The sequence below is a fragment of the Pocillopora damicornis genome, chromosome 6 (genome assembly GCF_964200805.1).
Source record: "Pocillopora damicornis chromosome 6, jaPocDami1.2, whole genome shotgun sequence".
Lineage (NCBI taxonomy): Eukaryota > Metazoa > Cnidaria > Anthozoa > Scleractinia > Pocilloporidae > Pocillopora > Pocillopora damicornis.
Window position 1 is genome coordinate 17,001,744 of NC_142675.1, and position 26,331 is coordinate 17,028,074.

At 37.4% G+C, this 26,331-nt stretch overlaps 2 protein-coding genes and 1 pseudogene across 3 annotated transcripts; 2 read left to right on the forward strand and 1 right to left on the reverse strand.

The window, feature by feature from the left end:
* Positions 1-71: 71 nt before the first annotated feature.
* LOC113681994 (uncharacterized) lies at positions 72-5,877 on the forward strand. The gene is made up of 9 exons (XM_089210853.1): positions 72-77; positions 547-699; positions 1,069-1,276; positions 1,530-1,840; positions 2,152-2,280; positions 2,797-3,107; positions 3,518-4,678; positions 4,943-5,210; positions 5,479-5,877. The coding sequence occupies exons 1-9, from the start codon at positions 72-74 to the stop codon at positions 5,875-5,877; spliced, it is 2,946 nt and encodes a 981-aa protein (XP_089066979.1).
* An 8,193-nt stretch (positions 5,878-14,070) lies between these two features.
* Positions 14,071-19,880, reverse strand: LOC149044251 (uncharacterized). Its single transcript, XM_089210854.1, has 3 exons — positions 19,861-19,880; positions 14,796-14,965; positions 14,071-14,325 (listed from the first exon to the last, which is right to left on the reverse strand). Exons 1-3 carry the CDS (start codon positions 19,878-19,880, stop codon positions 14,210-14,212), a joined length of 306 nt encoding a protein of 101 aa, XP_089066980.1. The 3' UTR covers positions 14,071-14,209.
* A 432-nt stretch (positions 19,881-20,312) lies between these two features.
* LOC149044252 (uncharacterized) lies at positions 20,313-26,318 on the forward strand (annotated as a pseudogene). The gene is made up of 7 exons (XR_016188029.1): positions 20,313-20,623; positions 21,515-21,673; positions 22,205-22,524; positions 23,420-23,560; positions 23,728-23,820; positions 24,633-25,634; positions 26,110-26,318. The product of XR_016188029.1 is annotated as an uncharacterized LOC149044252 (transcript).
* Positions 26,319-26,331: the final 13 nt, after the last annotated feature.

Below are 26,331 nucleotides of genomic sequence, written 5' to 3' on the forward strand. Positions count from 1 at the left end.
TATCTGCCATCAAATATATCTGCCATCAAATATATCTGCCATCAAATATATCTGCCACAAAATATTTGGTGATGAAAGTGCTTTTGTGATGGATTTACATTTAGGGTAAAAAATTGCCACATTTTCAAGGCGCTTTGATAACTCACGAAATCAAGTGGAAAAAGAATTTACCGTTTCCACGGTTCATCTTAAAAATATAATGACTATAGGAAGGCCAGCAAACTGAATGCAAAAGTGAGCAAATATAATACAATTCTTGGCTTCTATCACATTTCAGAGAATATCCCTAATATTGGCTATATGTTTAATTGCCAGTGAGTTTATCCCTTCCTTGTTTATGGTACTTCATGAACAAAACCACTTTAATATTTTTGCGGACCATTGAAAAAGGATGATCGATGGTAGCTTGTGGCCGACGAAAGAGTCCAAGTTTTATTTACTTTTTTTTCTAAGTCAGCTAGAGTTGACTATTAAACTCGACATTATTATTCACTGATGTTTTAGTGAAGTAATGAATTTTGATATTAATTTCCCTTTAATTTTCAGGCATCTCTTCAAGTCGTGACGCCGTCTAGAGAGAAACTAAATATTGCCGCCACTGAAGATATTGGTGATTCACTGTATTCAGGGAAAGTTCTTGGTGTCTCAACCACTGAATCTAGTTCTTTTTACGACATAAAGTCCTCTGTGATGGAGAAGGTAAAAAGTCTAGCGGTCACCCTTTATTAAGCGGTTGTAAATTCCCCTTAAACACGGTAATTTTAAATTTTCTTTCTTCTTTGGACTGCTAGCAAAAATATTTCGCAAGAACATCTCGCAAGTCATTTTCTGGTCAGCCTGTATTTAACGGTCACCCCACCATTCCTGGTGGGTGGCCGCTAAATGTGCATGTAAGGAAAAGTGTTCGTGACTACGCTTGCTTGATCAGTCAAAGAAACCACCATACTAAAGTAATTTTTGTCTAATAGTGAGTGACCGACATAGATAAATAGTATAGCTAAGTCTAAGTGTTATTGCCTTATTGATATTTTGCAAAGAAATTTAATCAATCCATGCTCCACTTATTAGTCCTTTTCAGCGTTGACAGAGGCCAGGAAAGAAGTCAAGAGAAGGCAAACGCTCTTCCTAGAACTTAACGTGAGCACAGAGGCCCTTCTAAATATGATGAGTGACAAGGATTACGCTCTTCTGGAGCTGGGAGTGAAAAATCTCAGGAACCAATTAGCCTACCACATACAGAGATTAGAGAGAGAGGAATACCTCGTGCTTTTGTCAGGTTGATTTCTCCACACCTTTCGCTTCAGTAAAATATCTTTTTTAATGTTTTTCCTAATAACGCCTCCTTTGTCTTTATACGAACAAGGCTCTAGGCAGTTTCCCGTATAAGTCAAGATTCTTGTCATTCATGGTCGTAAAAACGATGTATATTTTTCATAAGAACCTAATCAGGACTCATTAAAGAGAACGATCTGGAAATTTAAACACAACCAATTTCATAGTTTTCTCAAAACTAATGATTATTTCCACAGGTGAAAGAGATCCGAAAAAGAGCGCGTTGCTGAGTCTAATTCTTGGGGAACAACCTCTCCCTGACTCCTTTTTTGGCACCTCTTCCGTTGTCTGCGAATTAAGATATGGAAAAACCCACAAGCTGGTAGCGCACTATAAAGACGCAGATCCTCAAACAGGCCTTCTTTCAAAGACTATCCAACCTGGCGAGATGGCTGGAAACTCTCAACATATCTTTCTTCAAAAAATCTCCTGGTTTTTTCAAAATGAAGTTCTGCAAGGTTCAGTTTTTGATAAAATTGAGATCTTTTGGCCAAACAACCTGCTTAAGGTTGGTAATTAGCTAGCGGAGAGCATATATTGTAAATTGTGACTTGAGGGTTGCTAAAGCTACCATCAAGCATTATTCTTGGCAAACTTAGGTCTTTCAATATATTGTTGATTGACGGATTATCTTTGACACCTAACATACATCGTTTTCGTTCGCAATCTAATCCTTCAGGAGAACAGTTGTAGCTTGATTTCTTGATCAGATAAAAAGTCAGAGATGTTAAAAAAAAACAATTACAAAAATATTTATTAGAAAAAGAGTCATTTGACCCGTTTTAAGATTCACTTACCTCTCATCCTTCTCTCCTCTAGGAAGGAATCGTTGTAGTTGACAGTCCAGAATTTGGAAAATCACCGATCGTAGACGTGAAAGTAAAGGCGTACCTTTCTGAGGCCTTCGCAGTTATCTGCGTAATTGACAGTTTAACTCAGCAACAAAGGGTAAGCTGCATGGACAGGTGAAGTTAAAGCACCCGCAGCGTTTTCCATAGCAGGGCTTTCATCTGTTTAATTTTTGCAGCAAAATTTTTCAAATCATAAACCGACTAATACAATTAATCCGCGGCAGACAATGTCTTAGCCGCCCTTATATAGACGTATTTGACTAAATTGATAAGAAAGATTCGGCAGAAAGAATCCAAAATAGGAATGGTAAGCTATTATCATATTATTTTTAAAATAATCAATAATGTTACAGTTAACTTTATCATCATCATCAGTGTTATTATCATTCTTATACTGATCATAATTATCACCAATTACTTGAATCATTATTAATATTACCATGGCTGTAATCATTATCTTTATTACTATCATTTTAATGCCCAGAGAAACCATTTATAACAGCTTTTACTAAAGGGTTTTCCCCGTTTAAATATGTTAATATTATTGTTATTATTATCATTATTATTACTCTCGAAAGAATTTTTAACTCCATGTGTACGTTTGTCCTTATAGATGAAAGAAACAATCAAACAATGCAGAAGATTATGTCTTGACCATCTGGAAACGGCGTCAATTTGTCCTCTTTTTCTATGTGCCAATTGGCACCAGTTATCTCAAAAGGAGGCTGATTCCATGAAAAATCACGTCGTCAGACAATTCAGAGAATACTGGCCTGAAGTAGACCCTGATTCTCAAATCATCCACATATCATCGCCTTACACCACAAACTATGGAACAGCTGTTGCGGAGTTTGTGTCGCTGATGGATGCTATAAAATCCAACGCCTTGCAAAACAATAAAGCAACACTGCAAATGCAGTGGAGGTAGGTTCTGTCATGAGTATAGAGGGTCTCAAAAAGCTGCGTGAAGATATTATGGTCCTAATTTACATTTTAATCTAGCTGGAGTTAGCAGTTTTCTTGATTAAGTGATGCAATCTTTTTCATCCCATTCTTACCTTTTTCTCGACTCCTTTTAAGAAGAACAAGTTATGTTGCCCTCATGTCTTGATCTAATGAGATTCATTCATGTGCACAGTGAAAATTATAATTTTACACATACGCAAAGGCATAGAAAAATTATAGGGCTTTATCTCTCTGGATGGTTATTGAAAAGTATTTTATAGAAAAAGTTTAGTAAAAGCCATATTTCCAAACGCCACATGGAATGACAGAGTATAAATTCAATGAACATTTTGGTGAGAAATAAACTTGAAATTTGCAAAATCTCCCAGGTGGCTTGACTCGGCCATTTCACGTATGGCTTACCACCTGAAAATGGTCATGGATCTCCTTTGTCCGTCCACCGATCGTAAAATCGTCTCTGATTTACATGCTGAACGCCTTCGTGACATTGAGATGTGGCTGTGCTCAGTTGAATACGAGTTGCAAGAGCATTTCAGAAAACTGGCAGAAGACGCCGTAAGGGTACTGTCCAACCACCTCCAGTCTTGCGAAGTTATGGAAAAATTTACCTCTTGGACGCTTGACGATATTCCACGCGCTGGAGAAAGTTGGGAGGTGACCGAACATCTTATCAAAGATGCATTTCAGAAGCGACTGCAGAACACGATTGCCGCTTGGGAAGAAAAAAACCAAATTTTATCCTACACCCGCAGCTCTCTGGTCCAATTGTCCCACCAGCGATTTGATAAAGGGGAGAGTCTACTTCCATTCCGATACCTAGAGAAACCCGTCATCACGGATGCTGGTGCTAGTGGATCACAAACTTGCCAGTCTTCAAATGACTTCAACGCAGCCCAAAAAGTTATGATCGGGCTGACAAGTCCAATTTCGGTTCCAGTCGGCCTAGCAGTTTTAGTTGGCAGCTTCCCACTCATGGGTGTCATGAAACTTAAAGAGAAAGCAACAAATTTTAAACGTTCGAGGGAATACGAAAGAGACAAACAGAGTTTTATCGTGCAAGCCTCCCGTGAATACCTTCGCAATGTGGCTCAAGAGCAACAGCTTTGGTTGTTCGTGGAGAAGGAGCTCAAAGATGTTCAGGTTTACCTTACGAAAGTTTCATCTTGTTTGCGTGAGCTCACAGCCGCCGAAAAAATACTATGTCAGCAGCTCAGAGATGAGACTCGCTCTGGGAAGGAAATTAAAGAATCCTATGGCCCCTTAGAAGAGATGAGTACTAGAATAAAGGAAAAGATGGCACTCTTTTCTATCAAAGAATTACAGAGAACGGAAATAAGTCGTAATGACTTGGAGTGGGATCGTGACGATCCAACTTCACTTCTTGGGAATGGAGCATTCGCCTCAGTTTATCGAGGAACATTCAGGTTACCAGGACAGAGCGAACCAACACAGGTAGCTGTGAAATTGTGGATTAGAGAACTAAACGAATCCACCGCAATTGGCTTCTTTTGTAAGGCAGAAACATTAAGGTTAGTGACTCTGGGCATTTTACACTGGAATGCATTTAGGGAAAAGTACCGTGCATCAAATAAAAATTAATAAATCTAGTTGCAGTTAATACATAAAGGAGGGCTGTCTAAAGAAGAATTTAATGTGATTTGACAGCAATAGAAATTAAGTTCATTTAGCTAGATTGGTATGATAACATAATAGTTGAAAAACGCCGGCACATTTGGGTACTTTGACATCCAAACAAAATTGAATAAAGGTCGATGCAATTATATCTTTTGTAGGAAGCTTGATTTTCCCTTCATTGTCAAGTTCTTTGAGAGAGCATTGCTGAAGGAGGTCGATCGATTGCGGGTGATCGACGTTTTGGAATTTTGCGAGGAAAACTTGATGAATCACATTTTTCAGAATCCTAAAAATATTCCTGGATTTTCCGGAATAACCTCTGCCAAGAAAAATGTACTGTGCTGGGCAAAGGACATAGCTGCTGCCATAGAGTTCGTACACAACCAGGGTATTGTTCACCGCGGACTCAAGCTAGAGAAAATTTTGGTGAGTTTCAGAATTTTTTAAGAATTTAATTTCTACAGTTGCTTCGATTTCAGTGTGTTTTTGAGGGTCAGTTCATCATTAATTATCTAATAAATTAGCCAGAAAATTAAGACTTACAAATTAAATGTAATAGTTGTTAAAATCCGCTTAAGTACTCTTTAATCAATCGTTCATAGTGTCAAGTGACGAACTGCGAGTGCTTCCACTCAATTTGCAGAAGAGGCCTTGTTATAGCAACTGTGCTCATATTTTTCACCTCTTTTTATAGCTTTCGCACAGAAATGTCGTTAAGGTCTCTGGTTTTCGCCTTTCTGAAGAGGCTAAGATCATTGCAGACAAGATAACGGGAACTGATGCCTACCTTGCCCCGGAAGTGATCCGTTACAAAGAATACGATAACAAGGCTGACATATACAGTTTTGGTATAATGCTTTGGGAGATGTGGTATGGTAAGAGAGCTCTCCTTAAAGAAGAGGGACATGTGTCGGACCAAGAGGCTAAGGGTGCAAGACCTTCATATGAACAAGACGCGATCAAGCCTCCAACTGGCTGGCAGGATCTAATGCAGCGTTGTTGGGATGGAAAACCCCACATTCGACCTGATGCGGCAGAGTGTCACAAGCTATTGACTGTGCTCTCCCAGGAAGTTTACGAACCTCCTTTGTGAACACTGATCATGAAGTAATCATCTTAACGTATTTCATATTTAAAGCTGGAATCACAGACCAACAACAGCAATTGGCGGTCTGATTACAAACTCGTTCTGATTGCTATAGTAGATAGAAAAGAGTGAAATGCAAGGAAACATGCATTATGATGGAGTACAGTGCGCGGTAGACTGATGCCAGGTAAGAACCCATTTGTAAAGGGAACAGAAAATGATTTCCCATAAAAGCTAAAGAAAAAAAACTTTTCTGGATGAAGATAAATCTGTGCTTGAAGACCGTCATGATTATTTATCATTTTTGCATCGAAAAAGGCAAGAGCAGTTTTTCTTATTCTTTTTCTTTTCATTTTTTTTCCTTTTTTTTCTGTCATCGCACGGTTTGTACCGCAGTTTCACAATCAGAAAAAAAAGTTGTAATGTGTGTAATACCGTCTGAGTTGACTGAAAATAGCTGCAGTCATCATCACATATAATGTATTCATATCTCTAGTATTGTATCAGTTTATTAACGGAAGATTTAAATCATGGAAATAAATGTATCTTATAGCCTGTTCTCAATAAATTCAAGCGTCTATTGCTTATCATTAAACGCGATGTACCTACAGTTACCATTTTACTTATGTGAACGAAAGAACTACGTTTTACAAAACAAATACAAACCTTTGCATTTCTCAGAGATCAAATCTTTGCGTTTCCATGACACACAACTAAAAAAATTTATCCCTCTGTAAATAGGGAACTTTTCCCTAGAAACATTTTGAAAAAGTTACAAAACATTTGTATACCTATTACTACTCGAAGTATAATCGTAAATAATAAGAACCCATTTTTAAATGTCTTTGATAACTAATGACTGAGGAAAGCAGAATCTTGAAATCAGTGTTTGTATAGGGCAAGGTCTTGCCCTTGCTTTGCCGTTAAGATACAGCGTGAAGGTTTGAATGAACGATAACGAAACATCTTTTTATCGTTATTAAGTACCATCATCTTCGAGATGGAAGAAAGCATCATGTATGGACAGTCCCACGTATCCCTCTATATTGTGCTAAACTTGCCTTCCTCAATTCCTGACGTCTTTCTTTGATGTGTTCATGAAGCTTTTCCCGCATTTCTTTATGTTGCCCTAAATTTTCTGGTTTCATTCCAAAAGCTCGTGCAATCTCGCAAAGCTCTTCGCATTCTCCTACGTTGTCTCCTGCTGGTAACTGTCGTGATCCTGAACCAGTTGCTTTAGAATGAGAAAAGAAGATTATAAAAAACAAAGCAGGCTTATAAATTGTAATTATCAATAGTTTATAATTGTGAAACCTTCTTTATGTGCCATTATATGTGTTTTTTATCCTTATGACGTCCTAATTTGGGGGCCTGTAAAGTAAAATGCAAATCAATGTGAACAAGGGAGGGTAAATAAAACCAAAAAACTGGATCCCCAAGATAGGCAATAATATAAAGGTAATCCATGCCATAGTCTTACTCCTTATCCTTCAGGAGTGATTTTGTACAAGATTTGTGTGTTGCACGAATCTCTGCACGTGGAACGAATCTGAAAATAACCAAGAAAAGTGTGACCAGAGGTATCGCTAATCTACTGCCAAATTAAAAATATCTCAAGTTCCCGCGATTTATTGTACAGGACAAACCCTCAAGCCAGTCTAAATTAAACCGTAAAATTGATGGTACATCTTTGACGCGTTCATTGAGCAAAAGTTGATCGACTTTTGCAATTTCTTGGCAATCTTAACACAGAAAATAAACATATCATTTAGTGGTAATCGGGAAAATTTTTTGAAAGAGGGGTACCCTGTAGCAACTCAGTGAGCTTGAACATTCGAAAATCAAACGTGTAATGCACGTGTTTTGAGGAAAATTGGCCTTAATGAACTCACTTTGGGTTGATGTCGCCGTTAACATTTTTTCTGGTGGAGTTGATGATCCACATTGTAAATGTGACCTTCTCTCATCTCGGAAGTCATTATTTTGCGCTCTTCCAACGAGAGCACTCTTTGTTAACTGCGCTGATGTCCTTGGATCATTCTTTTTTCCGACAATGGGATGAAATTTTTTCATTATTGTTTCGCCGGTGTATTTGATTGCCCGTTGTACATCGTCAATAAGTACATCATCACCAGTCCTTTTTATGGCCTGGTGTACATCATCACCAGTCCTTTTTATGGCTCGGTGTACACCCTCAAGTCCCTCTTGAATAGACTTTGCAACTTTCTTTATTTCCTCTTTGGTTCCTACTTCATTTTCGTACCATTCTTTCAATTCTCTAACATTTCTCTCATCCTCAGACGTTAGCGGATCAGTTAAGAACTTTTCAATCAATCTTTCCCATGCACTTTGAGCTGAATGACTTATCGAGCCTGCCAGTCTCACAAGAGCCTCTTGAATGTCGTTCCATAACGAATTAAATTCAGTTTCACCCATTTCCATTTCAGGGTAGCCGTGGCAAATTTTGTTGCGGTATTCTTTAATTCTTGTCAGATCAGCAGCTGTAGAATGGTCTGTTGGTGGTGGAAAGGTATCCCACCCAGATGCTGGTGGAGTAAGGTTACAAACTGTTTTAAATAGTGTTTGTAAGGAGGCTAATGTCGAAGTCTTTCGAAGTTCTATTGCATGTTCCCGGTTTTGGATAAAGGCATTCCATTTGTGGCTTGGAAAGTTTTGCCTTCTTAATCTTACGCTTAACGGCAGGATTGTTTATTCTCACGACAAATTGATGAGGGCTGAAAAAATGATCAAACATTTCTCGCATTATGACTGTGCCTCCAGCCACCAATAGTCTCGCAATCCGCTGGAAGTTTTCTTTCTCGTGAGTTGAGAGAAGGACTTTATGTGATGCACCCGTTGGTGGGGCAGCGGCCATGTCGCTCTTATTGTGTTAGCTATATTTCCGCTTGGAAGATTAACGCAGATTCACATTGATAAGTTGAACACTAAATCCAGAGGGAAAAATTGAATCAAATATTTAGTTTTGTCACAGTAAATTGACTTAAGGAAGCTACATTGGGTTTTGACCGCGGGAGATATGGGTGCGAGCTTTGAAAGTGTCAATATGCAAAACAAAAATGGCAGCTCGATACGATCGCGCGATTTTTGCTTGAATAGGTGTGCTAAAATCAGTTCAGCACAATGTAGTATGGAGAGAAAGAGACAGAGCGACCAAAGAAAGCAAGAAGTATAAGCCGTACAGCGAGTCGAGAAAAACGCGCAGGAAAGTTAGAAAGCGCGCTAAAATAAGCAGAACACGACGAGAGGAACGCGAAATAGAACAAGGAAAAGCATTAGTAAAAAGGCGAATATATAGTGGAGAGCAACGTGAGAAGGAAATACAAATAGCTCCAGAAAACAGACTGAAAAGAGGTCATCAGCAAAGAGAAGCGAACTACAAAGGATTCGAGAAGGAAGAGGAGATAAGTCATGTCGTATGGGGGTTTTCTCTTACACTAAGGCCCAGAAAATTCAAACCCCTTTTCACCAATCGTCGTTTTATACTACATTTAGCTTGTGTTGAGTTTTAAATCACGTTTCGGTAAAACAAAGACTTTTGCATTAAAAAAGAAGTTATTTTGCAGATTATGTTTCGCCTAGGAAGTTATCAAATGATAGCGAACGGCTTGAGAAAGTTTCCATCATTCTCTCCTCAGTGAACCATCGCAAGGTTTACATTGTTCATTTAAAAAAATCGCGCTTTGTCAAAGATGTGTTGTTTTACCTTAAGATCGGTGTCACGGCCTTTCTCAAAATTTAATAAAATGAGATTGAGTCAGCGATGTTCATGTTTACATTAAGTCCGACGCGGTAATTTGATCTGGACAATATTGTCATGTGACCCGTCAAGCATGTGATAATTTTAATTGCCGACCGCAAATGTGTAGTGCAAACAAAGTCACGGGTAAAATGGTGTCAGTCCAACTGCAGGAGGCGTGAATTTCATTGTTTGGTCATGGTACTTATCAGCGCTATGTTTTCACGCTTTCTAATCGATTCGTTCGAACTTCTGGAAATGGTGGGTCTCACAAAACATGAAGCCACTTTCTCTTCGCCCAGCATCTCGAGGCGTACTTACTGCTCAGGTTATGATGAACATGCTTGCGGTACAATTATTTTTCCTAATGCTAGAAACTGAAGAGTCAGTCTCTGAAATTGATAGTCACTACATTTTGCAAGAAGCGTCCGAGCTGTGATCGTGTAATTAAACGCTCTGACCCCAGGCAGCAAGACCATAGGTTGAATGAGAATGAATTAGTGAATTAGTGACTTGTAGACATTCAGTAATATTGGTTAAGGTACAGAGTGGCATAGCTTTGCAAGTTTAAGCCCATTACATGTTTACAAATTTTTGTAACAATAGAATCAATGTGGTTTTCTAAAAGAGATTCTGATCAATATGAATGCCCAGGTATTTTAGGTAAACTTTAGACTATAGACAAACATATTTATTCTTCTCATTATCAAACATGCAAAGTTTTGGTTGGTATTAGCAAGTTGCTTTTGTGGAGGCGCAATGGCCTCATGGTTAGTGCGCTTGACTCCAGATCGAGTGGTCTGGGTTCAAGCCCTGGCAGGGGTCATTGTGTTGTGTCCTTTGGCAAGACACTTCACTCTCACAGTGCTTCTCTTCACCCAGATGTACAAATGGGTACCATAAAATATGCTAGGCGTAACCTTGTGATGAACTAGCATCCCATTCAGGGGGGAGTAACAATACTCCTAGCCGCTTCATGCTAAGAAACCAGACTTAAGCGCTGACCCCTCAGGCCACTTGGGCCTGTCCAAAGGCTTTACTTTACTTTACTTTGGCAAGGATGAAAAATTACAAAGTTGAATTTTTTAATGTTAATAGTTAGTTTGTTGGCTGTCAACCAGTTATAAAGGTTTTGTGGTTCATTGTTGACCATTGTCTCAAGGTCTTTCAAATTTTGTCTGCATACAAAATATTAGCGTCATCTGCTAAGAAAAAACTAAATTTACGCGAGCATCTGTGGATATCATTGACATATACTGCAAGAAAAGCAATGGTCCAAGAATTGGTCCTTGAGGAACACCACATCCAACAACAGTGTTATCTAATGTAGGATGGCCTACTTGCATTGTTTTTGTGCGATTTTTGAGATATGAGGCAAACCAATCATTTATTAATCCATAAAGCCATAGTGATTGAGCTTATCAAGCAAATGTCGTGATGAATGACATTTTGGTTTAAATGCTTTTTTAAGATCAATGAATACTCCACAAGATAGCAATCATTGCTTCACGTTTGTCTGTATATATCATTAACAATCATGTCTAATATTGCGTGTTGGGTTGAATGCCCTTTATGAAAGTGGTATTGTGAGGAATACAAAAGTCCGTGTTTCTTAATATATCTTGTCAATCTGTTGTAAATTGTTTTCATAAATACTCTATCAAAGTTTGAAGTAAATTCTCCTCCTTGTTAGGAGGCATTACACATTTCTTCAACTAGAATCTGAATCATGTAGTCATCTTAATTTCAATGAGTTTTTAAAAAACTTCATTCTACATAAGAACACTTTACTGGAGTACAATATATATTTATTTGCTGTCTTTCTCGTACATAGGACTAATATAACCATTATAATGTGTCTTAACCCTTTGACTCTCATCGATGACCAAGACAGCATTTCTCCTTAGGATATCTATACAATATCATGCAGACAAGTGATGAGAATAAAGAAGAATCTCAATTATGGGATTACTATTTGATCCAACACCAAATTCTCCAAACTAACGTAATGAAAATCATTTGGCAGACCTAAAGGAGAATTACTTTTAATGAGATCTTGGGAGTTAAGGTTTTAAAGGGGATCTCATTATAGGGGATCTCATTATATTGTAATGATTAAATATACTAGTGGAAGAGGGCATTGGGATTTTTGGTTTTGTAGTTTCAGCTATTTTTTAGATCGGTTTTTCAGTTTTGTGCCAAAAAACTTTCAGTTTTTTGGTTTTGGTGTTCTTTGCAGTTTGTTTCCATTTTTTAGCATTTTGGTTTTTGGTTTTCACAAAAAATACTAATGGGTTTTCAGATTTGATATCCAATGCAGTTTTCAGTTTTTCCTATTTGGCCTATTTGGGTTCCAGTTTCTCTTAATCTGAGTGGCAATTACGCACCTCCACTGATCTTGAACAGCTGCTAAACACATAGTTATCAAGAGGAATGCGCGACAAACCAATTGAAATATAGCAGGGATCCTTAGGTACCTTATGTGTAGCTGCACCCTCCCCTTCCCACTCCCCCAAGGTGGGAAGGTGGGAGGGAGGGGAGGGTATGGCAACACATAGGGTACAGCTATTAGCACAGAACATTGCCAGAGTTTCTTTATGAATGCCACCTCGAAGTTGGTGACCAAGTTACAGGCCACATGTGACTGATTGATTCAACATTCCAATAAAATCTCCAAGCTTTCAGGTCTTAGTTTGCAAATGGAAATGTTGGATTAGCTTTTTGTGACTACAAAATTGCAATCCTTTAGAGGACTTTTGGGCAAATTTCCCTAATTTAACTACTCACCATTACCAGCTACTGAGTCTGCAGAGACCACGCTTGAGGTCCTTGAGAGAGCAGCTGTTAATTTAAGCAGATACAAGAAGATACTAATGCCAAGTCCATGGCACTTGTAAATCCTGTGATGAAATTAGTGTAGTTTACTTGGTTTTGACAGTTTTGCATGCAGTTTTTCGGTTTTGATCAGATTTTTTTTCGGTTTTGGATGATTTTTTTCTATGGTTTTGCAGTTTCTAATTCAATTCTCATACCCAAAATAAACAATGATATAAGGAATTGGTCACAAGATATGTGACCACATAATGCACAAAGCAAGAATATAAATGTGTTAGATTAACAGGTTACAAAATCAAAATAAGAGAGTTGGTCAGACCATATCTTATTTTTTATCCTTCTCTGGATATTTACTCAACAATTTAGTCACTCTTAGTCTCATTCACTCTTACTGTCCACTGAGCTGGTGGAAAGATGATCTTTTAAATTAATAAAGGAAAGCCTGCCCTCTTATCACAGATAGTTATTTTATGAATTACCAAATTTCTATTTTGTGATCACTCTCTTCAGTTCAAAATTAAAGGCAGACCCAGGGCTGTGGTTTCCTACCAATTTTTGATCATCATTTTCTTGTAAAGCAGTGATTTTTCCCCTTATCAGTACAAACCTGGTCTTATTAATGTACATGAAGGTTATTGTTCTAGGTAGGCTAACCCTATACATTTAAATTGTGAAAATTTCTTGTGCCTGTCATCATATAAATGTTAGACTCAATTTTACCTTACTAACCTAAACTGAATAAATAGGAACTTGAAAATTATTTGTTCCCCTTTGAGGAGTGCATTAAAATTATGATAGGTAATCTATATGCATGTGTGTTTTCAAAATTAAAACTGAGATCATGACCATTTCAAATGACCTAACTACCTGCCATACAGGTACAGGCAGGTGTTGTGAAAAGGTTTGCATAGCTTTTTCATTAGTACACATTTTTTTGTTTTTATGATGTAAGCCAACAAATCAGGCCTGAGCACATCACATTTCCCTTGCGAAATGGCTTTTGGAATTCCTAGGAATTAAGGTATGAATTTTCACGGTTAATTCGGACTGGGAATTCCTAGGAATTCCTAGGAATTCCCAACCATAACAACTCTGGTTCTAAAAACCTAGAAATTCCTAGAAATTCCCAGAAATTCCCAAAAATTCCAAGTTTATAGCCAACAGGACTTGGAATTCCTAGGAATTCCTAGGAATTCCAACTCAGAAAACCAATGACTTTCCCTGAAAAGCTGTAAATCTAAAAAATTCCTAGGAATTTCTGGGAATTTTTGGGAATTTTTAGGAATGTTTAAGAATTACGGGGAATTTTAAGCAAAAATTTGACACTAATGATATAAAATAAATACTTTAAATTAAAAAAACCCAGCTAAAATTCAAGTATTCAATGACATTTATTTAGAAGCTTAATTAAGGCTTACATGTAAAATATTTTTGATTAATTATTAACATCAATGTGTGGTAATATTAGGATGGAATTTGATTTATTTTTCTTTTCTTGAAAACTTCATACGGATTGATCCTCAATTACAGCTATTCATATAAAATAGTCCTAATCAATCATTAAATTTGGTTTGACACAAATTGTGAATAAAATCTGTTGATTCTTTTCCATAAAATACAATATCTTAAATTATATTTGAAAACCAAGCACTCTTGGGAGTGAAGGGGTTAATTACAGACAAATAAAATTGATTTTTTGATTAAAATCTTGTTGTAAATGTAACAATAAATTAGAATGAAGTTATCCTAAACTGCAAACTTAGCTGCTGTTTGAATTTTTTTTCCTGGGCTCACAATGAGTTGGCCTTGAATGAGGTGGTCTACGAGAAGCTTGACCATTTTGTATCTGGATTCCATGACATCTGATTTGAAAAAAAATAATATATTTAAATATGTATATTTAAAGCTCAGACCAGGCCTTTAAGATGGCTATGAAGAAAAGGGCATTCATTGATTCTCTGTTATATTGAGTGACTTTTATATTGGAGTTAGTACATCTCTCTAATAGATTTTACTTAAAAAGGGCTGAATACATTATTTTGTTTTTACCAAGGAGGGCTTCTGTATGTAATAAGGTTTGTTTAATAACAGTTCCTATTATGAATCTTGAATGTTCCCAAACGTGACTAGAGGAATTTTGAAACCTTACTGATAGGTTTATTTCATTGTAAAGCATAAGCTTAAGAAACTGCGGCATGCAAGTGATCGATTCGATTCTCAGAATTATTCTAGTTTCAGTTGCGCCGAGCGTTATGTAAGCTTAATTCAACCCACTTCATCTATTCTTTTATAAGATTTTGATCACGTAACGAATATCGCAATTTTTACTCACCACAAACTTTCAAAATCGTAGCTTTACAGATGGCTACTCGACCCTTGTTTGTACCAGTCAATATGTCAGCTGTTGTCCCTTCTTTTAACTCCACGGCGCCAACGACTTTCTTTTCTTTTACAACACTCACACTGTTCTCGTTTTCCCATTGAACCACAATAAAGCTATCTCTAGAAATGTTATATTAAGCAAAATAGTTGAGAAAAACAATCAACCGATGAAAAGTACATTCAAAGATGAGCGCCAAATGGAGTCTTCTTTGTTTCCGATCACGGGTATGATCACGTGGATCTTTTAGGACTTGTCATTGGCTAGCAAAGTGAATCCGCTGGCTTGCCGATTGCAGTGTTAAGAGAAACGCACAACTTTATTCTGACTTCTCCGACCGGTTCTCTGCCTCTAGACGATGGATACCTTGCTGACATAAATAATGATGTGAGCTCACTCTATGTAGAAATAATCGACAAGAATCTATCGTATCACAAATGCACGATTTGTGGCCGAAGGTTGTCGAGGAAGCAAAGACTCGAAACTCACTTGAGTTATGTTCATGGCAAAGGTGAGAAATAACACAAGCCAATCACAGTTTGAATGCGACTACAAATCGTCTTTTACCCTCATACTTATAAAAGAAGGATACCACATTAGGAAGTATAAGAGATACATAGATGATCCCAGTGTATCAGTACCTAAATCTACAAGGCTTAACCGTAGCAAGCGTTCAGCAACACGTTCCAACACCGCCATCTCGATTCCTCAGTCAGTCGTTTTCACTGAACTTAAAGCAGTAGTGACAACAGAGTAGAGTGCGTCTTACAAGGGGGAAACATTTGTACAAGAGACAGAAGTAACTATATGCGATTACAGAGGTGCGTTGGAACTCTGGTCCACAAATAATTATGCACAATCCGAAGTATAAAACAATTTTGTTGATAGCTGACAGACAGAGAAGAACAACAAGTAAACTTTAGAGCTGTTATTATTGAAGTGTGACTTGCACTTTTCATTTTTATATAAGGAAGGACTTGTATTTTGCACCAAAAATAAAAAAATGTAATATTTTTTGGGAGATCCAGTGATTGGGACATTTAAGAAATTAAGTTATGAAAGGAAACTTGGTTGGTACTTCTCACTACTAACAAGTCTTGTTGACAAATATTTTCAGGTCAGAGTTTCAAATAAAGTAAATTGAAGACGTCATTTAAAAGGTGTTTTTTCTCAAAAGGAACATTGACTACCTCTGTCTTGTCTGCATACCAAATGTTTGCAAAGTGTGTGGATGACCCACAAGTATTGGAATTCTTACAAAAATGTTTTGTAAGAATAAAAACAGCAAAAAAAATTACAGCAATTAGTCACGAAAACAGAGCAAAAAACTGAAAAAAAAACAGCAACAACAATCATGAAAAAAGAAAGATTAGTTAGGTGTTGAATTTGTTTGTCTAAGGCATGAAATTTCTACTAAAAATATTGTCAACAAAAAGTCTCTGACAGTGTTTGAGGCAACTGAGCTTGACTGTTCCAAGGTTTTCTAACAAAGGCAACCAGTAATGTAGGTTAGGGAAGTAACTTATGTTCATAACTAACAAAGTTCTTTAAGTGTAGATAACAATGTAATTATTGTTAATTATTGTGGAAGTTGTGTACCATGGAACAGCTAATGAATGTTTGATGATTTTGGCACATCAGTGAACATGAGACATTAATAAAGTAAATGGTTTGAACCCAGGAGTATCAGTAGTTTGTGTAGTGTGATCGTCCGGGTGAGTGTAGTTCTGAAAAGAACTGTTGTTGGTGACTGACGTTTCGACTATCTGTGCGATAGTCATCTTCAGAGTCAAGTAAGGAATTGTTGTCAGTCGATGATGTTATAAAGTCTGGTCTGTTGAACGTGATTGGTCTGTTTAGCCGTGATGTGATTGGCTGGAAGACTCATGTAGAGTTTGTTAACAGTCGTTGGTCGGTTTCGATCCGTCTGTTGTTTGTCGGTCTGTTTGTCGGTTTGTTCACGTCGTTAATGAGTCGTTTGTAAGGTGCTGGTAATTGTTGACATCTGTTGAGAGGCGTCTGTTCTAAGTTAGTGAACCAGCTTTCCAGAGTCAGTCGTTGAAAGTAGTTTGTACTGTAGGTTAAGCATTTAGCAGAGTCCCAGTCGATTCTGTGATTAGTTTGTCGGTGATGTTCAGAAATGTGATTGTTTACATCGCCATTTCTAGTAGATCGTTTGTGTTCAGTTAGTCGCGTGTTAAGGTTTCTACCAGTCTCACCAATGTAGGAGGCCTGGCAGTCGGAGCATTCGATCTTATAAATCGCTCCCTGTCTGTTGTTGGGTTCGTCTTTGTCTTTAACGTTGGTCAGCAAATGTCGTAAAGTAGTTATAGGCCTGTGAGCTACGCGAATGTTGTAAGGTTGTAGGATCCGCGCGATAGCCTCAGAAGTGCCTTTGATGTAGGGTATAGTAGCTGTAGTCGTGATAGATGTGGAGTCCCTGTTAGTTTCTGTAGTGTCGGTCACCCTGTGAGTGTTTCGTCTAATGAAGTCAGTGTTGTAGTTGTTTTTGTCAAAAACACGGTCAAGGTACTTGTTTTCGTCAGATAAACTGTCCGGTGTGTTGCAAACAAGTTGCGCTCGACTATGACTATCGCACAGATAGTCGAAACGTCAGTCACCAACAACAGTTCTTTTCAGAACTACACTCACCCGGACGATCACACTACACAAACTAATGAGACATTAATTTGTATCACAATAAAAAATTTTTTTGATCATGGAATCCAAGAGTCCTTTTGGGAATTTTTGAGAATCACTAGGAATTCCCAGAAAACTGGGTATTCAGTTCTCAATTGTTTCAATTCATGTTTTTACTCTGACCTGCCTCCTCCCCTGTAATGTTTAGGGCACATAGATGAAGAGAACATTGTTTGTATTTTGACACGTGAAAGTTAAATTAATTGGTGTCTACATTATGCATAAAGCAAGAATATAAATGCCTTAGCCTTAAAGATTAAAAAATTAAAATAAGAGAGTTGTGCAGACCATATCTTACATTTTGTCCTCCTTTGGATGATTATCAAAATAACGTCAGTCTCATTCACTCTCACTTTCCACTGAGCTTGTGGAAAGACCATAACTTCGGTATATATCTTTAAATGAAGAAAGAAAAGCCTGCCCTCTCCTCGCATCATCAGTATAAACCTAGTCTAATTATTTCATGAAGGTCATTGTTCCAGGTAGGTTAACCTTAAAAATTAGTCGTAAAAATTTCTTGAACCTATCATTGTACACAATGTAAGTGTCTGACTCAATTTTATCTCACTAACTAACATGTAAACTGAATAAATAGAAACTTGAAATTTATTTGTTCTCCTTAGAGGTATGTGTCAAAATTTTGAAGTCATCACAGGCTTGAGCTACAAGTTTAACAGAAATCTGCCTGTGCATGTGTTTTCAACATATAAAACCTGGATTATGACTACTTCGAATGACTTCACTAGGTGCCATACAGGTACAATCAGGTGTTGTAAAAAAGTTTGCTCAGCTTTTTCATTAGTAAACATTTTTTCTTCTAAAAACCTTGTTTATCCAGTCTATGCTGAATTCTTATTTTTCTTTTCTTTTGAATATTCTTAGATCTCCTAGTATCAGTTAAGTTTCATGTAATTAAAATAATTACATGAAATCTTCCAGATGTATGGCACATTATTTTTTCCTCTGATCCTTCTAACATTTTTTTTATGTGTAGGGATTGGTATTCTCTATAACATCAAAGTCAAATTAAAGTTTTGTGCACAGCCTGTATGCATCAAATTTATGTGATAAAATATTGTATCCTTCTTAAAAATAGTTCATCAGAATAAGAATGAATTACTAGGCACAAATATGGCTTTCAAGATGACAGTTTCCAGGTTTGGAAAAAGTCACTTCTTACTAAAATCTTCAGTTACTTTTCCCTAACAGCCCAACCTCATCAAAACATTGGCAACAGGAGCAATTAGCACATCAAAGATACAGACAAGAGAGCCTATTCCCACATACACCCTCCTAAATCCTGTCAGCTTATTATGAACTTGGCATTTCAAACGTGGTGTATATGCCACAAATTTTCCATTTCCCTGACCAATTAAAGGCAAACATGAGAAAATACCATCTAAAACTTTTCAACCTATTTAATATAGCTGCTAATAACATCAACTCAAATTAAACCTAAAGAGAAAACTTGATTGATGTTTGGAATTGATATCTATGATGTGGAAATGAAATCCAGGTATTATCTCAAGTTTTCTTGAAGACATCCACATTACATGCAGTTACAGCAGAGGTTACCGAATTAAATAACAGAAAAATCAGAAAAAGACGTCGTGTATTTCCAGCCAGAGGAGAATCTTGAAACATGAATACCCAAAAACGAAAAAGTTTTAAAAAACATGAGTCGAAAACTACTTTTCTTTTAATTTTTTACGCTAAACAGAGGAGGTTGAAACGTTACGGAAAAACGATAGGGAAAGCAGTCATAGCTGGCAACTTCAAGAGAGGAGGTAAGAGAAGCCCATACGATTCTGGCGTATTGCTTTACTGACTCACCGTGCTCACGTGTACACACTTCAATCGACCAATGATGTCTCAACGCAAAGTAGTTTACCGTCGTTTCCCTCAATTTTGGCTCATTTTCCCAAACCGAAATTATACGTCACGTTCGTGACGTCATGTCATAGACAAAACTGTCTATTGGCCGGATTGTTTGCTGGGTACTGGTTTTTAACTAACGATGAGCAATAATAATCAACAAACGAACGCCTTGTTAATTTCTGCCCCCGCTTCCCGCCCTCTCCTCCCGGACTCCCGCTTCCCGTCCTCTCCTCCCGGATTCCCGCTCCCTGTCCCTCCCCACTGTCTAGTTTTGTACGTCAAATAAGTAACAAGAACCCGGGCACCAACACAACAATTATCTTGATAATTTCGCTGTTACATGAGAATATCTTTCCGTGCATGTAAAAGAAAATCAATTCATGATATCTTCTAAGACAGAGATAGAACAAAATTGACTCTCTCTTCCCTACAAAGTTACAACTCCAGGTCGCACTTCATTTCCCGGAATTGCGTCGCGTCTTAGTCCACAGCGTAACCAGGAGTGACCTTATTTACATACACGGAACAGAAATATCGAAGCCCAATTAAAGATTCTAGCATTTATAAATTTATCTTTAAAATCTGCATGCTAAGGTTTTGAGCACGGTTTATTTTACTGAATTGATTTCTTTTGAATTTGTTGCCATCGATTTGGCAACAGGAGTGCAAGAGAGTTTAGGAGAAGTCGCTCCCTGTTAGGTGCGTTTGCTATACTAATCGTTTAACGTCTAGAACTGAATGAAAAATACATCTCCAAATTTTCATCTATTTTGCCCTGAGAAGAATCATACTAATTCATAGAAAAGAAATAGAGAGATGTATAAACAAATCAAAATAGAAAGATACATTAACCACTGATAGAGTTAAACTTTCTCAGAGGTGCAACGTCATGCTTTGTTTACACTTGGCAATAAATAATAAGCATCTATTTATGAAATGCTCCTCACGATCAACTGAAGCTCTTCAAGTCTTTTTCGCCGCTTTGATGTGTTCTTAGAGTTCCCAGCCACTGAAAACTCGACACTATGGCTTGTAGCTCAGCGAAAACTATCGATGAAATCGATGATCTGTATGAAATGGTTAAAATTATGGAGGCCCTTGATATTTCGTCGAAAGGGTTTAAAACATGAGACGAGTTGAAAACTCAGGTTATCACTACATTAAGCCAGTCGCAAACTAAGCCGAACTAGGCTGCAGGTCAGGTAAGAATTCGTTTCTCTGGTTAAAAGCGCAATTTTGCTTTCGGGGAGTGACTCAGGATGCTTAAATATTTTGACCGTAATACTCGCCAGACAGATTTACGCCCATTTTGGTGCCAAGCCCTGCGTTCAAGACGGTCTTCTCTGAATATAGAAACCATTTCTTCTTATACAGGTGGGGAGGGAATTATCCTTACCGCCCAGCCGACAACAACTGAGACCTTTATCGAGGAAACTGTCTACCAGTATAAGACATTAGCGGTAACGCGGAATTCAATCATGATGATATCTGTGCCTTTATTTGTTATGCCAAATGTGTAGCGTTTAAATTCAATAATAAGTGGCAGAAAATGCATGTGTGACGCCTCTAACCTGGTTAATGATCAATTGTAAAGAGTAAAGTGCTCTATTGGCAGGGCAAGCAAGGGGTTCTCCTTTAAAAACTATGAAGTTACTAGTCGGTTAGAATTCGTACATCTATCGAATGACCGCTCAAATACAATATCTATAGCTTCTAAAGGAATTTCCAATCATACAGCTCTAGCTTTCCACTCCGATAATGCAAGGTTTCTTCTTGGAGAATGTAACCTTTTTCAATCCTCCTGTTAACTATAGATTTGCTGTCTTGCTCTCATCACTGTCCGCTCAATTCGATCTGCTTGCAGTATATTATTACTATTGACTTGCGACAAAGCAACATTCAGCCTAATGATTTAAAAGTAAGGAGAAAGCGCATGTGTATACATGATCAAAATTCTGTATATAAGATCTTAAGATTTCGATATGGATTGATTTTTTACATTTTCTTAAAACTTAATTTATCATCTGTAAAATAATCATCAATTTTCAGCTTAATCCAGTGCTATTTTTAAACATAACTTTTTTCCTCTCTAGGCATTCTCTATTCTGTCAGAAGCAAAAGATCACGACATAAGAAAGAAGAAAATCTTATATGGTCTTTATGCTGAATGCGCCAAATAGGCAACCTTGATGAGCTGATACGTAAACATCAAATAGATATAAAGAGGAAAGAATATATCCTTCTAGTAGCAAGTAAATGACCGTCATATGGTGATACTACTGTATAATGACATATTTTCCTTCTTTATTATTTTGGATCGGCTGGTGAACACCCGATTAGACAATTTGAAAATTCGGGGGTTCTGAATGGTTCTTACTTGGTTGGGATTAAACTTTGCGCCTGAAACTGCCAAAAAAATATAAGAAAGAAAGAGAGAAAGAAAAAACAAAAACAACATTAATTACATTTAAATACCCGCATTCTTTGCAAAGAAACCACAAACACACGTTACGACAGAATCTCATTGGATTCAATTTATCGGAAGTGTCTTAAAAAAAAGAAAAGTAAACAAACATGACTCGCGTGCCATAATTCGTACTATTTACCATTTACTGTTTGAGGCTTCCTGAGGAATGTTGGCCCTTTGTTGTTTTTATACAAACCAGCAGCGCTCGGTTCGTTTGCCAAAATCGAGGGCCAATGTTTTTCAGTAGAGCACCTACGCTCGGTTAGTTGGAAGATAGTACAACGTAATAATTATTTTTGATATCACTGCATTCCAGGCGAGACTGGCTCTGGGAGGAGCAGCTTAATAAATCTAATTCTGGGAGAAGAACTTCTTCCGTACTCAGTACTCAGTACAACTTCCACAATTTGTGAATTGCGATATGGGGAGAAGCGTAAAATAGTGGCCCATTTCAAAGACAAGGATCCTAAAACAGGGCATGAAACTTGGGAATATTTCCTGGAGCAACCAACAGAAGCTTCTGATGAAAGTTATCTCCAGCAGCTCTCTCCATTTGTCCACATGAAGGATGCAGATCGAGAAAAAGGTTCCGTTTATAAAAAGATCGAACTCTTCTGGCCTCATCGACTCCTGCAGGTAGTTACACAGTGTTCATTCAAACTTTGCAAATTGACTAAGAGATGGGATAAATATTTTCAATTCCTTTTTTTAGTTTAGATGGACAAGATTAAGATCAGAAGGTCAATCAAAGGACAAACAGAATTTTAGACTAAAATAATTTGTTATGCTTGATGGACAAATAATATCGCAAAAAATGCTTCGCTTATGCTTCAAAATAGACGAAAACAATGCTAAGTCCTTGCCCATCGACTGACTTAACCAGAACTTGAAGAACTCATCAACTCTTGCAGGTAGCTACACAGTGTTTATTTCGACTTTTCCAATTAACTAAGAAATAGAATAATTATTTTCAATACCTATTTTTTTAGTTTAGATGGATAAGATTAGGATCAGAAGGTCAATCAAAACGGCAAACAGAATTTTAGTATCTAAAATGGTGTGGGACTAAAATCATTTGTTATGCATAGTGGACAAATAATCGCACAGCAAATGCTTAGAGCATGGCTCATAGCTCACAATAGATAAATTCAGTGCTAAATTTTTAAAAGCATGTGTCCTTGCTCATCGACTGGTTTAACCCAAGGGAAGAGAACTATGAAAATCCTTTTCCTAAGGATTGAATAATAGAATTTTCCATTAATCAAAACTAAGAACCAGATTTTGTATCATATACCTCGAATAAGGTTAGTCGATGGTTAAACTGAGGATACTCAAATTCATATGAAAAGAGCATTAACTTTCTTAGAAATTATACGTTATCGAAGCCACTCTTTTTTAAAGACAGGGTTGTACTTCTTATAACCAGATTAAGGATCACAGCCTTAACGTTGTCAGAACGCCATAGTGGTCAAAGAGTCAAATAATAAAAATTACAATAATGATAAAACCTTCATTTGATTTGTCCTTTCAGAATGGCGTTGTTATTGTCGACAGTCCTGGAATTAGAGAATCCGAACTCATGGATGAAGAGGTCGTGAAGTATTTACCTGAAGCTTTCGCATTTGTTTATGTCATAAAAACTGACAACGCCGGAGGAGTCCAGAAAGACAGGGTCAGTGTTAAGAATAACCACCATTCCCAAATGGCAACAATTTAGTAAACCGTGAGGAGCCCCGTTGAAAGGGCTTTGATAAGTCAGAGTTTGACCCATTGTCCTTTAGAAGCTTTCAAACCATTACATTGATACTGATTAAGATTAAACTCTTATTTATTTTATAGCTCGAAAAGTTGCTCAAAGAAGTGAGAAAAGTGACACTTAATTAAAAGGGAGAATTTTCATCGAAGAGCGTTTTGTACCGCGTTGAAGGAGAGGCGTTTTGAAATCTGGTCTTGGTATGGGATGCACGGGTCATTAGATATAAACAATTTTTTATACATTTTTCCACTCCACTGAGCTTTTCTCTTGGCTTACTTCTAAATAAATTGTGGTTAGAACAACAAAACATCTGCAATGGTTGCTAATAGGATGTAAAGTAAAAATGAGGACAAAAAAGCCTATCTAAATTTGGAGCGAGACTTGTCTAATAGATAATTCATCGAGTGCCTTTCTGGCTTTTACAGTTAAATGATTAAAAGTAGTTTAAATTCTATACCAGTCAACAGGTTGAACAATTTGTATATGGGGGTTTTTTTAACCTTAATTTAAAACATGAGACACTCATAAATTCTGCAGAATAGACATGACCGAAAAATTCAAGAAACTGAGTGCTAAATTAAATTGACAAGAAATTATAAGCTACGCTCAAATTTATTGCAGGAGCTCCCATCAAATTCTACAGCGCAAATTAACCACTTTCTTGTCCTCTGAATCTTAGAGCGCTCCGTTGTTTGGGTTAATTTGTTTGCTAGATCTTTCCCCCTCTCTCTTTCTTTCTCTCCCTTTACTGTTATCTTTTTAGAAACGATTTTCGGAGATAACATTAGAGACTCAATAATAGGAAATGCATTAAGTATACTTTAAAGCTTGGATGCTTTGATACTTCATTCTACGGAAGAAGGATCCCTTTTGTCCTTGTCCGTTCTGAAGAAAGCAAGCAAACGTCCAATCTTTATCCCTAGTTCCGTGCCATAAGAGTGAGTGGTAAGAGTGAGCCAAGAATCGTGAAACGGTAATGATTTTTGAGGTAAAAACCATGTCAGTTATTGAATATATCTATTCATATTTTAGATGGCTTGATTACCTCCTTTCACGGATAGTTTAACAAGCAAAGGCCTTTGTTATGAATGCCGAAAGAGATCGTGACAAGGTCGCTAAGAAAATGGAGAGAATCAATAACCGTCTGTCAGCCATTGAAAGCGAACAACGTAAAGTGGTAGAAGACCTCCGAAAACATCTGAAAGCTAAAATCGACGAGGCAGTTCAGAAGCTCTCCATATTTCTCAAGTCAGATGAGGTCAGAACACGTTTCACCTCATGGAAATTGGATGAGGTTCCTGAAATAGAGGTCTCGTGGCAGGTCACAGAAAACAATATCAATAAGGCATTGCAAACAAGGTTGCGGGAAATCATAGAACATTGGGAGGAAGATGAACGAGTGTTTACCGACGCTCGAGATTCCCTCTTGCATTATTTTCAGGAGCAGTACGATTTTGTTGAGGGGCAAATCCGGAATCTGCAACAAAGTGTTACGACTGATGACCCAATCAGTGTTTCAGAAGCTGATCCCTCTGCTGAAAGCTTTTCTATGGCAGCAAAGTTTGCTATCGGTTTTACCAGCCCAATCTGGGTTCCACTCTCTCGCGGCCCTCTCCTTTGCTTTGCTTTGCTTTGGTGATTGGCAGCCCTATAGTCGGCATAATGTCGATCAAAAACAAAGTTGAAGATTCAAGGAGACTTAGGAGGTACGAAAAAGACAGATGCTCTCTCATGGCTGAGAGGTCAGTAGACTACCTAAACAATGTCACAAATGAGTCCATTCTCAAGGTGTTCGTAAAGAGTCAACTAAGCGAGGCAAAATTGTGTCTGAAGCATATTGAGGCTCGTATTCCAAAGCTAATACATGCTGACAAGATGTTGTATAATCAACTCAGGCATGGGACGCGGTCATACAAAGAGATACAGGAGTCATACCAGCCACTCCTTGGAACTGCTAAAAACCTGTCCAAAACGAGTTTTAAAATTATATGTAAATTCTAACAGTGAATTAATTTTGCGTGGCCAGGAATACACCCAATTTACAAGGTCGGTGGTGGGCTATCAGAAAAAGGAAGATTTTCTTTGTCACAACAGCAAAAAATTAACATTAAAAAGGATTTGGTAGTGTTTCTTGTGAAAAGAAATATAGTTCAATTTTGTTCTGAGGAAAAACCTACTAGAACCGTACTTTTACCCGAATGTTGTACTATTACTATTCTTTGGTAAAATATATGCGACTTTCCACATCTTTTTCACCCATGTGTCTCCTTGGACTTTGAGAGCGATTTTTTTGTTCTTGACTTTAAAATCATCTTTCTATTACTATTTAATAATAATAATAGTAATAATAATAATAATAATGATAGGTATAATAATGATTAAACTTCATTGTTTTATTCGATCATTCCTGTACTGTGTTTATACTGAGACAAAAATCTGACTTAGTAATGCTTGTCTGTGTGTAGTTGATTTCTTTCTCAGGAGGTTGGACCATCCTCACATTGTGAAGTTCTACGGTACATCTCTCCTCTAAAAAGATGGCGAAGAAAGACTAGTAATGGTGCTGAAAAAGTGCAAGGAAAACTTGAGGACCCGCATCTTCAATAATCGAGCCTTGGTTCCCGCAGAAACAAAAGATATTGCAGGTATTAAAACAGTTAAACGTAGAAATTGAATCACTTCATGGG

Bases quoted from the DNA above. Each gene is read 5' to 3' on its own strand.
- LOC113681994 (XM_089210853.1), top strand. The intron at 700-1,068 runs GTAAAAAGTCTA...TCCACTTATTAG, and splicing joins AGTCCTCTGTGATGGAGAAG to TCCTTTTCAGCGTTGACAGA. The intron at 2,281-2,796 runs GTAAGCTGCATG...TTGTCCTTATAG, and splicing joins GTTTAACTCAGCAACAAAGG to ATGAAAGAAACAATCAAACA.
- LOC149044251 (XM_089210854.1), bottom strand. From the start codon at position 19,880: ATGAAGTGCGACCTGGAGTT. The intron at 14,966-19,860 runs GTAACTTTGTAG...TAACATTTCTAG, and splicing joins ATGAAGTGCGACCTGGAGTT to AGATAGCTTTATTGTGGTTC. The intron at 14,326-14,795 runs GTGAGTAAAAAT...TTTTCAAATCAG, and splicing joins TACGATTTTGAAAGTTTGTG to ATGTCATGGAATCCAGATAC.